Source organism: Tyto alba, unplaced genomic scaffold, assembly GCF_018691265.1.
Source record: "Tyto alba isolate M040663 unplaced genomic scaffold, T.alba_DEE_v4.0 Super-Scaffold_44, whole genome shotgun sequence".
Classification (NCBI taxonomy): Eukaryota; Metazoa; Chordata; class Aves; order Strigiformes; family Tytonidae; genus Tyto; species Tyto alba.
In genome coordinates this window covers 10,764,842-10,782,391 of record NW_024881320.1, presented here as the reverse complement: position 1 = coordinate 10,782,391, position 17,550 = coordinate 10,764,842, and the positions used below count along the sequence as shown (strand labels likewise).

At 40.5% G+C, this 17,550-nt stretch overlaps 1 protein-coding gene across 5 annotated transcripts in view; it reads right to left on the bottom strand.

Moving 5' to 3' along the window:
* Positions 1–17,550, bottom strand: part of CLTCL1 (clathrin heavy chain like 1) — a 35,814-nt gene continuing 18,264 nt past the window's right edge. For 2 of the 5 annotated variants that reach the window (XM_042805135.1, XM_042805136.1), the window contains 22 exons: positions 17,299–17,463; positions 16,716–16,896; positions 16,182–16,345; positions 15,296–15,421; positions 14,838–14,980; positions 14,000–14,234; positions 11,969–12,091; positions 11,408–11,553; positions 10,846–11,029; positions 10,105–10,297; positions 9,466–9,623; positions 9,206–9,370; positions 8,748–8,855; positions 8,232–8,399; positions 8,000–8,149; positions 7,068–7,199; positions 6,616–6,726; positions 5,865–6,035; positions 4,857–5,078; positions 4,133–4,153; positions 1,797–1,872; positions 1–794 (listed from right to left, as the gene is read on the bottom strand). In XM_042805135.1, the coding sequence (XP_042661069.1) occupies positions 679–794; positions 1,797–1,872; positions 4,133–4,153; positions 4,857–5,078; positions 5,865–6,035; positions 6,616–6,726; positions 7,068–7,199; positions 8,000–8,149; positions 8,232–8,399; positions 8,748–8,855; positions 9,206–9,370; positions 9,466–9,623; positions 10,105–10,297; positions 10,846–11,029; positions 11,408–11,553; positions 11,969–12,091; positions 14,000–14,234; positions 14,838–14,980; positions 15,296–15,421; positions 16,182–16,345; positions 16,716–16,896; positions 17,299–17,463 (3,258 nt within the window). In that variant the 3' untranslated portion in view covers positions 1–678. Of the gene's footprint in view, positions 795–1,308; positions 1,398–1,792; positions 1,873–4,132; positions 4,154–4,856; positions 5,079–5,864; positions 6,036–6,615; positions 6,727–7,067; positions 7,200–7,999; positions 8,150–8,231; positions 8,400–8,747; positions 8,856–9,205; positions 9,371–9,465; positions 9,624–10,104; positions 10,298–10,845; positions 11,030–11,407; positions 11,554–11,968; positions 12,092–13,999; positions 14,235–14,837; positions 14,981–15,295; positions 15,422–16,181; positions 16,346–16,715; positions 16,897–17,298; positions 17,464–17,550 lie in introns of all 5 variants that reach the window. The other 3 variants (XM_042805137.1, XM_042805138.1, XM_042805139.1) reach the window with 2 other exon arrangements.

The window sequence follows — 17,550 nt, the reverse complement described above, 5'->3', positions numbered from 1 at the left end:
TTTGCTCTCTGGCATGAGAAGATTTATTTTCTTCAAGTCTCAGATCTACTCCAGAAAATAGAGAACAGACTCCAACAGCATTGAACCTCAACAGCATTATTGTCCAGAAAAGGAAAAATTTTCCCAATATTCCTCTAAACATTCAGAGCACAAATATTAGAAAGCCCATTTTCTTTTGCACATAAGACTGCAAATAAAATGGGGTAGTCAGATGTACACAAGCTTTTAACAATTCATTATTAACGAGATGCTTCACTGAATTGTTAACAACCCTGCTACTTCAGTAGCTTCAGCTAAAGCTTTAACAACTTGGTGCCAGGCAATTTCCTAGCTGCCTTCAATGGGCTTTGCAAAAGAAAGAAAAATATGCTCTCTTCCCCCTGGCCTCAAGCAGTTATTGCTATATGAGTTAGTGAAATAGTGCCTTAACTTCAGACAGGAGTCTCACAATGTCATTAACAAAAGCTGCCTTTCAGAGGTTGAAATGTAACCGGACAATAATCAATAAATAACAGTAACAGGCATCCCATTGAAGTCTCCTCACTGAGCCAGGCAGCAAGTGTGTTCAGCCAGCAGAAGGTCATCTGTGCCTTTAGGACCATTGTACACTTCTTGGAGAAGTTAAAAAGGGACGGGAAGAAAGAGAACAGAGACAGTGAAGGTCTGTCAGAGAGCTAGTTACATATTGAAACCATAAACAGGCGGCTGGGTGAATCCTGGTGCTGTGTATCCATATGGGAAGTTTGCCTGGGGAGGTACTGCACTGGGACCTGCTGTTAACATCAACTGCTGGCCTAGAAAAGCATGAGAAAAAAAAAAAGGAAGTTAGCTTAAGAAACCAAGCTTCCCTAATGCTAGTTGTACTATGGGACAGGACTACGAGGCTTTAGCCAAAACTCAGCCACTGTGCAAGCATACATTAACAAGTCACACTATTACTCAACATGCACCACAGAGTGGGCACCTAGGCCATCTGCTCTTGCTACCAGAAAACTACAAAAGCAAGGCAGAACTCTGAGGGAAGAGGAGTAGCAACTGATCTTGATAAACGTGGCTTGTTTTGAAGAGACCATACTGAAAGCCAAACAAACTGATACTATTTAACCCATGCATGGTCAGAACTGAAAAGTAAAGCAATTCAAGCAAATAGTTAGGTCTGTTAGGTCTCAGTCTGAAGAGTGCTGCAGAAGGCCTGAATATACCTTGACAGATTTTTCTTCATCACTAGGAGCACACATGCCTCATGCGTATGTTAAATTCAGGTTAACATTTACATCAGACAGTGAACCAGTCACATCCTTCCCTTACCAGCCAATTCTAGGTGCTTGTTAGCAGAATGCCTCTTCAGAAGGGCTTCTAAAATAGCAGCACACTTGAGGACAGCCATGTTTTTTTGGCTGCACGTGTCTTAAAATGGGTGAGCTAGAAAGCCAGTCTGCCTTTCTACTTGGAAGAGCAGAAAGCAGACACATTCCTCTTAGACAGGAATAACAGTAGGAATTCTCATGCTCTAAGTTATTCCTGGGGTTGTACACACCTTGGTATCCCCTGTTACCATACTGAAATCCTATTCCTAAGCTATAGTTCTGAGCCATGTAAGAGGAGCAACACTTTAGCTGAAGAGTAGAAGTACTGTAAGAGTGAGATGTCAACTTATGCAGTTCATCTAGCAGAAACAACCATTCTACTATCTAGTTGAAGCCAGTTTACTTTGACTGGAGGTAGTCTTAGTTACCTCCACAAACAGAGACCAGAGTGACAATAGGTAATCAATTAAAACCAAGTCTTTCACCTACCAAATACTATTGGAGTGGGTTCAGTTACTTGTTCCTCTTCTTTTCTTAGGCTTTCAGAAGCATCAAGTTTATCCACCTACATTGAAGCGAACAGGAGACGTATGAAAGCCTTGACTAGGAACTGTACCACTGCGTGAGGCTTTTCATGCCTGGTACCTTAGCTATCAGGAGTTCCTTTTATTAGACCAAGTTGGAGACTAGAAAAGTCTGCATGTTCACAGCAAGTTATGTAAACCTGCTCTCCCAATTGCTTTACATTTATTATAATAAGCAATAGCTGTCAAAAGCAGCTGAGATCATCATTACCTTTAAGTAAAGCACTTTTTGAGGTCCTATTCTAGTCACTGTTAACTCCCTGACCCAGAAAACAAACCCATCACATTGCAGTTGCAAGCATCAACTCAAATGGGCCTAATCTACACTTACCTATTAACCTGCAACCCCTTTCCCATTCAATGGGAGCACTCAGATATTTGCAAATATTCCAGACCCATGAGGTCTGATCTTGAAGACCACAGCCTAAACTGGGCTGCAGAATACAGCTTTAGCTGTACTAGTATTCACATAGACTCCTCCTAGAGGCAACTCTAGAACCATCATGGAAAATGGTCTACTAGTATCAGCTTTATACAGATCCCAGTGTTGTGCCAAATAAAGTTCTGCTCATGCTAAACACATTTGTGACAGTGCTACAGTAATGCAGGAGCCCTGAACATAATTTTGAATTGGGGGTGAGGGGAGTAATCTGAGAAGGCAACAGTACCTTCCTTCTTTCAGGTTTAACAAGTTATATGTTCCATAAGAGAACCATTGAGACTGAAGACTGTGGCATAAAAATCACACGGGTTCACATCCAGATACAGGCAAGTACTAACATTCTGCTCAAACCTACATTTAGCCCAATGATGTATTTCAGCTGCCCCTCCTCTTTTCCCACTGCAAGAACCATATCTGGTCTGAGAAGTACTGCAAGAGGGGTCTCTATTATACTTTAGAGCTGTTATCTAGATCTAGTGTTTAAAAGTTTCCTGGATTTTTTGAAGTTTGCAACTCAAATTAATAACTTGAATGGCAGTAGGTCTTTAAGTGGTTCATTTTTTTATAGCTGTCAGCCTAACAGCTCTTCAGGATAACACTAAATATTGGTGTTACTAATGCTATACCTATTACTATGGATCAAATCACTTGGAGCTACCCGTTTCAAACTAGTTGTATTGCTCTACTTATGACTTGAGATTCCTACTCTTGAATTATACTTTTCTTTTCATGCCCCTACAGCATCAAGGAACTTTGAACAGAAGTGCAGTTACTCCCTCTGTTGGAGACAGCAAGCATGCCGAGAGCAAAGATCCTGTACAAGGGACAAGAGCAGCTCTCCAGGAAAGCCCAAACATCTGTCTGCTTTGCTGCCTAGAAGTAAAGTTGTTCAAAAAAGTCTCCAAATTAGCATCATCATATTTTGTGTGCCTGGCCCCTTCTGGGACATAGACTATTCAATGCTTTAACACCTTTCTATGCATAAAAGAAAGATACATTCTAGAAGACATACAAACCCTGCTGATAAACTAGTCCATTCTTTTGTACTTTTGAAGTTAGTTACGTGACGGTTTTAGACGTACCACATTTATAAAGCCCATTCTCTAATTCCATGTTTTGCAGTTAATTCAGACTAAATTAGTTCCACTGTAAACCATTTTCATCATGCAGATTTTCCACTGGCAAGTTATCCCGTATTTAGTACATGTGACTACTTGTAAATCCAACCAGTTTAAAGACCATGATTTTAGACCTAAACCTCACATGGAAGAGTTCAGGTGAACTTGCATGGCAACTTTCACCTCAGTGGAATATGAGGCGGCAGCAGCATTTAAGATCTGTGCAAGCACTTTCATCTTACTAACAGGCAAGAAGTTTACAGAAGTTTTATGCTACTATTCAAATTTATCATGCCTTAAAGATTGCACACGTTGGTAATTTACAGCATAACAAGCAATTTGCACTTCAAACACATCCTGTTACATGGCAACTGCTTTTGTTTACTTATGAACAACATCCTCCCTGCCACAAGACATCTGTAATATAGTGAACAGGAGCCCAAACACACAAGTCCTCCTCAATCACTTGCTTCTGTTTTCTATGAAGAGAAGCAGAGTCTGGTTGGATTTTCAAGTTGCTTGTGAATAGTTATCCTTTTAGCATTAGAAAGTGAACAGGAAATGAGTTAGAGCTAAATTACACTGCTCTTCTGGCAGAAGCTACAGCTAGATTCCTGTAAAAGAAACCTAGGATATTGAGGGACACAAATGAACACAAAGAGTTTGAAATCAGAGTGTCACCTTATAGAACAGCCCATCAACCTGCAAGAAAATTCAGAGGGGAACACTTAACATTACTTGATTAGAAGCAACTTGAATCAGTCACTTTTAGATTATTCATTTTAATTAAGTTCTTTACTGTGATGTCCTATGCAACCCTAAAGCCTTCTCACGAAAGATCTTCGCTTAATATCTTACAGCTGTTTGAGACAAGCATTTCAGGACCACACATGATCAGAATCTCTCTTCTCTCTCAGTTGAGGAGTAGTTATTGGTATCAGTATTGTACATCCAAACTACTCATCTAAGTTCTAGTTTCCATTTTAAAAATCATCTTCAGCAGTTTACTTCTATGGCTGACAGTGCGCACTATTAGGTACTCAAAAGCTATAGTCTCTGTAACAAGAAAACAGAGAGTACTTTCATAGTTACATGAAGAAATGAGTGATACAGGTTGTCCTCGCCAAGTTTTCAGCTCCATCAACTATGGAGCTGCTCTGAAAAGCACACAGTTGCTTATGTCCATCATTAAAAGAAAAAGTTTAACAAGACCTCTTTCAAGTCCGAAGGCATCTATTTATAAAGTTTTGCTAGCTAGCCTAAAGTGATCAAACCCACAGAACTTCGTAGGAGACTTATGTCTGAGGAACAACAATATTCCAAGGTACATGCAAAGAGCTCTGGTTTGCACAATGCTAATTATCCAGACTAGAAGTCTTAACATTTTAGCCTATGAAATACTCACTTTGGTAAGGTACTCTCTCATCACTTGGATGAAATAAGGCATTGCAAAGTCCATGATATTATGCCTCCATGCCAACTCAAGGACTACATCTGGGTGCAGCAAGTCATAACAGGTGAAGAGGCAGGCTGCAAAGCACTCCTGCTTGCCTTCTTCCAGGAACCACTGAAGCAGTCTCTCAGCTAGCTCTGCATCTTTGGACTCTGCAGCATACTGCATAGCATCCTACAGAAAATAACAAGAGTTATTGACCCTTACCTGCCAGCATCTTGCTCTACACCTTATGTGCATGTTATTGCTAGCTAGATAAGCCAGGTATTTGGCATACCATGAAGTCAGTCTTCAACACCAGTCATGTTCTGTAGGAGCCAAACTACAGTACATACACTCAGTTAAATCCTCTTATTTTGAGGCAACCCAGATACTTGTATTAATATTATCCAACAGGCTTTCCTTAAGTACTTGTAAGTGACCTGATGAGATTGTTTAGTTTCGTAGCAGAGAAGATAAACAATCTTTCTGGAATCCCACCTACCTCACCATTAGATATTAAGGATTACCCAGAGCAGAAGAGATTATTGCATCAACTGCTTGCTATGTGGCAAGACAGAACACTATTTGCCAGATCTCCTACAGAGTAGGCAAAAACTGGCTCATGTGAATTCACTACAGGCTTGAAGGATATACCATTATCACGTTTCATCTGTACCCTTACAAGGGCATAAGTCTTCAGTTCTATGGAGGATGTTCCATCCAGATACAGAAGACCGTAAAGATACCATTTGATTGATATAGATAGATCTCCGAGTACAGGATAACATTATGAAATTAGATTCAAGATATTCGTTTGAAATTGCAAGCACTTCTGCTCTAAGAGTCTTTCCTTAAACTGCAAGTGAAGGGCTAAGACTGGGGAGAATTCCAGGTTTGAAAGTAACAACACATTTGGTATCCAGGAGATCCATGCTTCAAAGCTCAGACTTTTTTGACAGTCAGGCTGCATTAACTCACCTTATACAGACGGTCTTTCTTGCATAGCTCCACACTTTGTTTCCAGCGGTTGTTACCCTTATATAAGTATGCTGCAATACGCCTAAATTCAATGAGTTCATGCTTTTCCAGACGCTGAGCCAGTGTTATGTTATCAAAGTTGTCATAGGCATCAATGGAAGCTCTCAAACCCTGTTTGAGAGAGAATTGTTACACACGCTTCCAGATGGTAGTAAGCAAGAACTACAGTAAAGAAGCATCTAACCATGGTACACAAGTTTTTAGGTTCTGCTAGCTGGATGTTGATACTATGGCTACAGCTTGTCTACCCTGCATATTTCACACATCTCTCCAAAAGATGATTTTTAACAAAGCAAGATGCTAACTGGGTCATACTGGCTCCACTTGACAGATCAGAAAAGCTAGTTTCTTTTGGAAGACAAAGCATGTCTTCCACATAGCAGCCAATGAGACCAGAAGCAAATTGTTTACAGAAGCATTGCCCTGTAGAGTACATAACTGATACTGACCTTTGTGAAGCCTGTTTTGAAGAAAAGTAACTGTGGCATCTGCTTTGTTTGCAAATCACAGTCTCAGGACTCCTGTCCATAAAAGGCCTGATTCCACCCCCACTATCATTGCATTGCATAAGGTATCTTCTACTCAAGGGATTTACTCTGTGTCAGCATAGGAACAACCAAACTATGACCTCTTCTTGTTGGAGAAAAAAGGAGCATCCCTCAGGCTTAGCAATCTATTTTGCAGGGCTCACCTGGTAATCTTCCTCCTCTGTTAAAAGGTTGTTTAGAGCTTCATTAACTCCTTTGTTGTTGTGGTTCTGGACCGAACGCAGATAAGGCTTTACTAGAAGTAGCTGATTAACCTGGAATTAAGACGGTTCCAATATAAGATTAAGTATACCAATTCTGACACTTCATACTCCTGAAACAGGTTCCCACTTATTATAAGAGTTTATGCTTACTGTCAGGACCCTTCAGACAAAGGATCTTGCATTAACAGAAGTAAAATAAAACAGCCTCCTAGACCTGCTATACTAGCTCTTCCATTGTTTCCCATGCCAAGACAGGATTGGGCTGCTTCTCAGTCCTTTATACGGAAGGCAAAGCTATCTGACAGATGTCAAGCCTTTTTTCCAGCCAAAGACTGGAATGTCTTAACTTCATCAAGAGGCTTTCTTGTTCATCTACCATGTCCCAAACTTACTTTTGAGAAAAAATTGACTGTCCTGGTGTGATCCAGTCGTGGAGATAATACAAGCAGGAGATCATTGATCAGTAGAGGTTTGTAGTCTAAGTAGAACTGCAAGGCTTTGTAGTACAGCTCCACATTAGCCACCTGTATGGTTAGACACTAGTTAGCACTTCAAACACAAGCAAGCCTAAGGTGCTTAGTTTGGACCACTCAGCACAAAGTTTATCCAACTCAAATGAAAACTTAAGTTCCCTTCTAGAGGCCAGATGTGTTACACTCACATGCAGAATTCTTGTTCAATCTTATGACTGCTTCTTGTGCCACCTGCTTACAGACAGTGAATTCACAAGCTACTGGGGTAGTACAAACCAATTTTAACCCCTCCACAGTTAAGAGATCCTGGCACAGGTAGTCCACTACAGTTGATGTGACCATTTGTTGAAGTGTTGAAGCCAGGAAAGGCTGTAGCCTTAGCCAGTCTTTAAGTTGCTGCCTTGAAATGCGTAAGACCAATAAGGTGTTTGGTCTCAAATCTTGCCTAAACTATTCATCTTCCGTATTCATGGGACTGCCTGCCCCAATTCTCACACTAGAAGAGCTAGAAACATTTGCAGAGATCTTTCAAGAACAGTTACAGCCACAAACTAAGACAGCAGTCAGCTCAGAGGTATTGAGGTTACGCCTCTTGCTTGTGACCTATGATCCTGAGCAGTCTCTGAAAACATTTTGTGCTAGCTGCTGCCACTCAACAGAATGTGCTGCATAGCAGAAAACAGAGTATAAGATTAGATTAATTCATGTGCTAAACTGATTGGAAGCTGTTTTAAGTACAGCAGGAAAACTGAGCAGTAGCTTAAGCAGACTCATTTTCTGAACAGCAATTCTGCTGTGCATTTTTCCCTCTTATGAAAGAAATTCTCAGCACTTTCAGTTAACTAACTTACCTTGGCAATTATGTCTTTAAACTGCCCTTCTTTCCAGGCATCAGTGGGATGAGTCATCATAGTAATTATTGCATTGTCATACTCCTCGTACTTGTCGTAGAGGAATACAAGTTCTGCCCAGAGATGAGCCTGTTCTGCAGCTCTGAGCACCTGATAAAATGAAGAAATCAGTCAGTTTGATTCACTGACAGCTTCCCACCTTGAGTTGCAGCGAAGCTACCTTACTGCATACCTTTGGAATATTAACTCTAGACCAGAAGAGCTCCAGATGTTCCCTCATTTTTTGAGGCTTGAATTTGGAATATAAGATGGCAAGTTCAGTGAACATTCCCATGTGTGCACGCTCTAGGCCCAAAGCGGCTTCCAATAGGGCAATAAGTTCTTCAAAGTAGCCACGATCCTAGATGTTAAGAGAATAAGGATTAAATGCAAATTCATGACCAACTGGCACTTAAAGCTTGCTAAAATGCACATTTACTTAAATTCAACATGCTTTGCTCTTCTCTCCAAATGAGTGCTCAGGTTTGTCAGACATGATTTCAATGAGACAACCGAATTGTAAGAGAAGGGACAGTAAAAACTAACACCCTTCTATTTACTACAGAAAAAAATGCATGCGTCTATTAGGAAACGGAGATGGAGGAAGAATTAATTTAAAGATCAGCTCCACAGGGTATCAGGTTTTATCTGTGATAGCAGATACAAGTGTGCTGTCTGAAGTCTTCTACGATATTAACAGTGATCTAACCTGATAGTAACTGATCAGCTCTTCAAGTTCATCAGCATGGATGACTATGTGTAGGCCACAGATCTGTGCCAAGCGGAATTCTTTTCCATCCACACAGGCAAAGCATACCTGTAACGAGTTAGCAAATAGTCAGTTAACAGGAGAATACTGCAGCGCTTAATCTCCTTATTTTAAAGGGAAAGCTAATGAGCAAAGCTTTACCAAAAACTGTACAAACTTGTGTACAGTTCCAAATGGGTACTTCCATAATGCTTGATCTAGAATTAAAATCTCTGCCATCTATTTTACACTGTTTTGAAATTAAGCTTTATCACCTTGAGCAAGAGGACATCTTATAAAGCCACAGAAACTCTGTAACCAGAAACAGTTAGCAAGCTACTATCAGAGCTAAACAACATGCTCAGAAGCAACAGTAGAGCACATTCTGCAGACTAGTAAAAACCATGAGTTTAAGTTACCTCTTTCCAAGTCCTTGTGCTGTTGGCTTTGCGGCCACTGTCCACTGCCGCCTGATACTCTCCAAGGTGCACCAAGGTAGATGCCAGGCGAGCAAAGTTAGAGACGTTGTTATAGAGTAGTTTTGCAGCTTCATACATCCCCTCTTCATAACAGCGATCACCAACCTGGTTTAGGAGCCCATGGTAAACAAGGGTAACAGCAAGAATCAGAAATCAGCTAAGCAGCAAGTCATACATGGGAACTGTGTATGAAGACATACCTGTTGTATGTGGGCATTATTAGGGCCACTAATAAACTCCTCCAGTTCTGACAGACGATTAGTTTTTGCCAAAGCAAAAATAAGTTCCGTCTCTACATAAGACTCTCTAGCCTTCTTCCTGGCCATCTGTAAGAACTTCACTAGGTCCTCCCAGTTATCTTGAAGAGAGAAGAGATACTTAAGATCCTGTTTAGTCAGTCTGTATTGCTCACCTTAGGAACAGTTTTCACTAGTAGTCTCAAGGATCTCCTCCATCATGGTACTAAGCCATTTGCATTTGAGCTAAGGAATTCCCTGATAAACATCAAGTCACTCTCACATAAGGTTGAACTTCTTTCAAGTATCCTACAATCCAGTTGGCAAGCAATTCTGCCCCATTCAGCTAAATACATTATACTTGGCTGTATTTTAGATAACAGTCCAAGTTATCTCCACAGGAAGGTCTATCTTTGGTGTAGCAACACAGACACACTTGTTGACAGGAATCTCACTAAACACTGACTCATCCTTTCCACGTACTGACTGCTCCCATTTCCTCTGCAACAGAATTCATGTCTCAAGAATCCCTACTGCTCGAGGTAAATGCAATAACCTAGTTCGTATCCAAACAATCTCAAGTTTGAAGATGCTTTGCCTTACCATTTCTATTAGCTGCTTGAACAACTTCCATGTAGGCAGATGGATCATCTGCCTTTATGTAGGAGTCAATAGCTTCTTTCACCAAGTCCTTCTGGAGCTGTGCTCTGGCTAGCTGGCTCCATACTGCTGGTTCGTTACATCTCTCTGCAAATTCATAAGCACGGTCTAAGTTGCCAATGTGCTCAATCAGCACCTGTTTGAAATTGAAGTTACAAGTTAAAAATCAAAGCTTTAAAACATTGTCCTTTCTAGCAGAACTCTTAAAGTGTATACACTGTTCTGTGTAAGCAGTATGAAGGTAACTGCTTTCAGAGCAGCCATTTCTGTCCAATGAAGCAGGGGCAGCAAGAATGTTGCTGCTGTTTCTCCTCTGTCTTACAGAAGTCAGTAATGCTGGCCCAAAGACAATGCCTAGTCACACTTGCTTCTCCTGCACCTTTCAAGTATGAGTCTCCCAGACAGCCATTTTGAATCAAATGTAGTACACACACCCCAACCATATAGTGCAGTGCCCCAACGTTTTTTTGATTACTTTCAGCAAATCAGCCTCTGAAGTAATTACTTTTACTTTGTTTTGCTATTCTTTTCATATAATCCCACTTCGCCGTGAAGCTGGGTAACATAAGGGGACTGTACTCTTAAGTCTCATGATTTAAGTGACAATCACTCCTTGAGAGCCAAGTGTACACTTCCCATTCTATCACCAACATTCTATACCTTCATGCAGAAACCATGTCTCACCTGGACTGCTGAAGTGTTAACATCAAATTTTCTGAATATAGCAAAGGCTTCTTCATATAGCTCATTACTGATGGCAATGTTTGCAATATCTGGGGCATCATAGTTATCCAGCCGATTGATGTATTCCATCACACGAGTGCGGTCAGCCTTAATGGCAGTCAGGATCAGAAGATTCTGAAGATTCCTTTGGTTAAACAGAAGGCAGAGGTTAAGCATGTGTTTCTAGGCACAGCTTAAGTGACATGTATTGTACATGCAAAAACTTTCACCTGCTTTCTGTCACTAGCAACAACCTTACATTCCCAGACTGAAAAGCACTGATATTTGCCTTCAAAAAGAAACTGCTTACCATTATCAGTGTTCTCTCAACACATCACTGCAAACTGGATAGTATGAACTAGCTCTGTTCTTAAAACAGAGAGCACTTTAAATTCTGCTTTTTCACCTGATTATACACATTTAGGAGTGCTTTGGTCCTGCAACCAATAGGCCAATAGGTCACTTCACAACCTAAACAAAGACCCTGAATAGGCTAAACTTGTGGACAAAGATCTCTTCTCACCTGTGTTCACTGAATACAGAATTATCCAAGACAATTTTTTCCAATAACTCAATCAATTCATTAGGCAGGTCAGCAGTCATGAAAGCTTTCACAGTTACAGAAACTTCCTCTGGATCCTGCGTCTCTGATAAAGCTGTTTGGACAACCTGGATTGAAAGGCAGGAAAGTATTAAGTGTTCTCCCCAAATAAGATATTTGCCAACCTATTCCAGTGAACTACAAATTAAGGCTTCAGAACTTTGAGACTGTTTTATCATAGACAGCAAGAGCAAGCTACTCCTATATTAGATATAGCTACTAAAGTCACACCTTGGGTCTATGCAGGGAGCAAATTCACTGGAGATGGGTCACTCCACAGGACAGAAATATCTTACTGGTAACTAAGTTTTCTGACCGTGAGCGTCAAAATTAATACCTACCACTCAAGCTCTTCTAAATTTCTGTATGGTTGAGACGGGGCCTCGAAGGACCTTGTGGGGGAAGAGAGCTACTTTAATGTTCCATAATGTTTGAGATATCCTGAGGTCGCCTCATACTGAAAGTTTAGCCCTTGTGTTGTACCTGGTCAATAAGCTGCCGCCTGAATGGGTTGTTTTCTTCCAGAACGTTTGCCCAGAGCTCAGGATCCTTCCTGCGCACCAGATAACGAGCCTCACTCTTAAACAGTGAGTTCTCATTGCAGACCTGAAGGGTAAGTTACAAATATTGATGTTAATGTTAAGGATCAGTACCACTAGACAGGTTTAGCTAGCTATGAATCAGACAGTCTAGAAGACTGGCTAGAACTAATCACTGACCAAAGCTAAATGCCACAGACAAGTTCTTTCCCAACCTCTGATCTGGGAAGCTCATGGAGAAGGTCTCCAGCAGAATTTCTATAGCTTCTTTTGGTTTTGCCCGACAAATACTGTGACAGTGGCTTCACAGTAACTATTTGCTTCTGTTTCAAGTGAAGACCTGCAGAAGCCTGAAGAACTTAAGTTTTAAATCTAGAAAGGGGGCCACTTGCCTGGGCAGTGTTAAGTAATGAACTGAGGAACAGTGCTGGTGTTTAAAGCTAGAAATAAGCTACATACTTGGTGTCATTAGCTTTACACTAGTAGTGTTTAGAGTAGCAAGTAGCTTGGATTCCCCTGTTAAAATGTTAAGGGTACATAATAAATGTGGAATCTCCTAAAGTGGTGCAACAAGGAAGAGTTATGAGTTACGATCTTATTAGTATCACTAGCTTCAGTTTCTAACTAGAAGAGTAGAAACCTTAAGGCCTATTCCATCTTCTACCAACAGGTCATGTTTTGTTAGCATCCAAATTAGCTCTTGGAATCTCAAGTGCTTTGCTGTAAGCAAGTTAGTAGCAGCACAGTTTTGCTTTACTTTGTACATCTATTAGTTGCAGGAGTTGAGCCCTCTTGTAGGAGTCAATGTCGCAAGAATAGTTCTTACAGGAGGAAGATCTATTCTCCATAACCAGAAACACCTGCTCAGAACATCAGTTCAAGGAAGAAACTGGTTCTGACAGGTTTTTATTGTTAACCAGAAAGTTAAAACATATCCTAGCAAAGATCCCTAGCAAAACTCCTCAAAGCAACCTTCTTATCCTAAAATAAGAGTTAAATGTATCCAGGTTTTTAGTGGTTTTGGGTTTGTTTTTTTGTTTGTTTGGTTGTTGGGTTTTGTTTTTTTTTTTTTTTTTTTACAGCTGATGAGAAGGTATTACTTCAAAAATAGATGCTTCAGACTGGAAAGTCATCCACTTTTAGCAGCAAACGTAGATTATACCACCATTCTAACACTCACAGGGTAAGCCTTGCTAGGGAAGAGCATTTACTTCCTTTCAAACAGCGCAAAACAAGATGGTTCTTACCCCTACAGAGCTGACATTCTTTGCATATACTACTGCAGAAGCGCAGGCAGGAGAATGTTTTTCTCAGCAGCCACAAGCACTACAGTCTGGCATTAAGATCTGATGTTCAGTTTGAGACTACGATGTGTTTGAAGAACCATGGGAATTTCACTTGCCCTTGAATGTCCAAGGGAGATTGAGAATCAACAAGCTTAAGATAGCAGAGGAATGCTATTGGAGTAAGTCCTTGCAGTTTGACTGTCAACACTTCTTTTCCTCATTTCTAGTTAAGTATTGGAGCAATTCTAAGGGTCAATCATAAGGGAAAATTACAAGCCCTGTTCTAGTTTCAGAGAAGCTTTTCCTCCTAGATGACAGTCTGTTCCTTCTGCTGATCAAATGCTCAAGGTTCAAAAAAATAAAAATCAAATTAACAAAGGTTTAACAGTAGGCATATTCATTAGCTGGACCCAATAAACAATTTAATTTTGAGCAGATTCAGTGGATTAAAGACATGAATGGTACCTTACAGTTGCAGAGTTACACTATATGTCCAAACTAAAATGGTATAAAAGTTCTTCTCATTGGCATAAAAACTACTGTCTCCACATAAAAAAATCCTGCCTACCTCAACTCCTGAGTGAGACTGCAAGACACAATTCTGCAAGTGTTAGACAAGTAGCCAGCTAGGCTTCCACTTCAGGCAGCAAGTACTTCTTTAACATGTTTATAAATGCAGTTTTGCTAACCTTTATGAGTTCCAGATCACATTGCCCCCTCTCATAAGCAACGCAGGCCAGATGAGGGTCCCTCTTTTCACAATATTTGCCAACTACACGGCTGTCATAGTAAGGATTCTCACGAAGGAACCGCTCTGGATTATTATTACTGTCAATGTAGATTTTGGCCAAGGCATTATGAGTCGCAGGTTCTTCACAGCCTTCATGAATCCTTGATTCAAGCCATGGCAACAGCAACTTAAGCCTTTGAAGAAGCAAACATTTTAGGTTTGTAAGTAAGACTGAGGTATGCTTGACAGCTACCCATTAATACCTGGCCATCCCTTCAAGCAAGTCTGCTGGTCAGATTTAAAAGCAGACAGAGACCAGCCAGTTTTTCTGGCAAGTCTTAAGTAAGTGGAGGCCAGATCTGCAGTTTAACATCAAGGAAGGTTGCAGATGCCACTGGGTTTGCAATCCTTCCTTTCAACCCCTGTTCACTAGCTCTTCATGCTTAAAGCCACTTGTTCATTTTACAGGTATCAACAAACTAATTACACAAGCTGCCATGTGCCTCCAACAACACTGTCAAGACAGTTTTATCCAAATCTACTCCAAAGGCACATCCTATGGTTGGCTGTACAGGAAGCGTTCAAAAGCCATGTTATCCGTCATGCAGTGCTGTCAGGCATTCCTATATGGCCCAAATAATCAAGAACCTGGCTAGCACATCTAAGCTGCTTTTCTATAAAGAAAAGTAAAACAGTATTAGTGTTGTATCATTCAACAAAATCGTATTCAATTCAATTTGGGTGTACATCAGGGTCAGGAAAGCCCAAAAGTAGTGTCTCAGATGCATTTTCATTACCGATTTCTTTTCTCCACTTCAGCCACGAGCTCATCTGTTGAGAATTGGCCTCTAACCACCATGATGAGGTTCTTAATGACATCTTCAGAACAATCCACATCAAGAAGCCCTCCAACCACTGCTGGTATACGGCTAGGATTCACCTAGAATAAGCCACCATCATTAAAATTAGTTATTAGCATTACTAATAACCCACCCCCAGCCTTCCACACAGGGAAATTCTAGTTAATTTAAAATTCACTGTTCCAAAGCATAGTTTAAGTTACTAACACATTTGTATATACATTCTAGGAAAAACTACACTTACAGGTTTGCAATAAACAAAAGGCTTATTGAAGAGCCTCTGCACTAGAAGTGTGAGCATAAGAAACTTGCAGCAGATCCTGCTTTAGTTTACTGAAAGGTTAAATTCCTTCTAAGGAAGGAAAGAGCAGAGCTTAGAAGTAGATTCTCCTTACCTTCTGTACGTAGATCTCTATATACTTCTGCAGGTTATTGCGATATAAGTAGAGCACCAGGTCATGAACAAAGTCAAATCGATCACAGACAATGATCAGAGGAAGCTGGTCTGTGAGCTTTGCTTCCTGTATTTTGTGCAAAAAAAAAAAAAAAAGAATAAGCTACCACCATTTATTGAATCATTTGCAGAGCAGGAAAGTCTGACCAAGTTCCCTTAGCACTAGCAGTCATAATACATTAAAAATTAAGGCTGCCAAGACAACAATTGACTTCAAAAGCAAGTTACCCACTATGAATACCATGCAGCCAGTCTATCAGTTGAGTTTTAAGTCTAGGCTCTTCATGAAGTGCCAACATTAGGCTTACATCTCTAGCTGCAAAGTGACTATCAATTCACATACCTATTCAGAAGACAGTTGCTGGGCCAAGAACTTCATGCAAAATTAAGTGGCATTAAAATATCATTTTATCAGTCACAAAGCATACGAAGCGTTGTAGTACAGGTTGACTCCAGTTTTAACAAGCTCTGTCTAGCCAATATCCCTGATAAAGCTCCTGCTGGATACTTCAGCATAGTCTTACATTCTACCATCCTGGATTCACCTACTGTTGTTAGGTGACAACATATGAGTTTGGTACAAGTTATATCAATACAGGCTAGTTTTGAAGCAATGGTGAATTTGAACTTGTTTTCCCAGAGGTAGTCTAGAAAACCCTATTGTATACCCGGAATAAGATCAGACTCCTATTCCAGCTACACAGTAGACTACTCACAGCCATGTCAGCTAAACCTTGAGTGGGCATTTCTCTCCATTAGAAGGCTGTAGTTCTGCTGCTAAGCAAAACATACAGAGGACTGCTCAATCCATTGGACAGAATATTTACCTTCAGGAAGTTCTTCACTCGTTCTGGGTTATAGCAATTACTTTCACGGCAGATTCTTTCCACTTCCTTTATCTGACCAGTCTTGCAAGCTGCCTGTATGTACTTGAAGTGAACATCTGGATCTTGGCTGAAGTTTACAATGGAACCCAAGAAATAGAACAGTCCTAGAAAGAGTCACATGTTTTTAACATAGTTAGAAGGGTAAGTGAATCAAGTGCAGACTGTTACATGCCTCAGCTTAGTTGACTTAGTTTAAACTCTCCTGAGTAAAGATCAGAAAGAAAGATGAAACCTAAAAGAGGAGAAAAAATCCTTCTGATTTTTCCTGCAGTTGAATGAAAGCTATTCTCTCAGCAGGGTTGATCTATCTGGAACAAAGATACCTCTAGAACTCACTGTGATAAGATCACTTTGATAAATGTATTCTAAGGTCCAGCCGTGTGACAAGTACCTCTCCCATAAAAGCTACAATCCCTACTATTATCTTCAATCAAGTAGTGCTTCCAAGTAAGCTGTGTCCCTCTAATACTGTACCTTCATAGCTTTTGAAAGATTCAAAAAGCTCCACAAGAGACTGGGTACCAAGCTGCTCATGGTATTTAGAAGCAACTTGCACACAGAGTTGTAGGTTTTGCCTAATGTTGGCTGACAGCATGGCACGCAAACACTCCACAGAGTCTTCAACTGAGAGCGAGCCAAAGAAGTTCACAAGCCACTGCAAAGAGAAGGAGATTTTATTCAGTAACTTATACAAGATTTAACTGATTTCTAAAATATGGCAGCTAACCAGAGTTTCTACCCCAGCTACTCGAGAGAAGTCTTCCATGCACTAAGACCAAAGACTTAAAATACACTCACCATCTTTACAACTACAAAAATGCAGTTTGGAAGTAAGATTTGAAATGCCCACCTGGGAAACTGAGGTCAGTTTAAGCCATCAAAACTACAGATTATGGTTTAATTGTTAACTGGACAAGTGTTCTTGAATCACAGCTATGTGTGCTGCTTCTGTAGATGCTAAAATCCCTGCAGCTACTGTAAGATGGTTTGTAAGTAATGAAGTGCTAAAGAGTGTTCACTTAAGCTTTCAATTTCTTACTTTGTACAACAGACTTACCTCAGGATTCAAGAGGTGAGTATGAACGACAGCACGTTTAATATCATAGAGATCTGTGTAGTGTTCCAAAGCTCGCTGGAGCAAGCCTGCCTTTTCACACAACTGGGCAATGTGAGCACGATCATAGTGTGTAAACATTTGGTTTCCAAGAATGGCATCTGCAACCTAGGAGGTTATATTTCATATTCACTGTCAGAGAATCACAGCAGCTCAGTTTAAAAATTGTTGAAAAGTCACAGCACAGATCTTTCT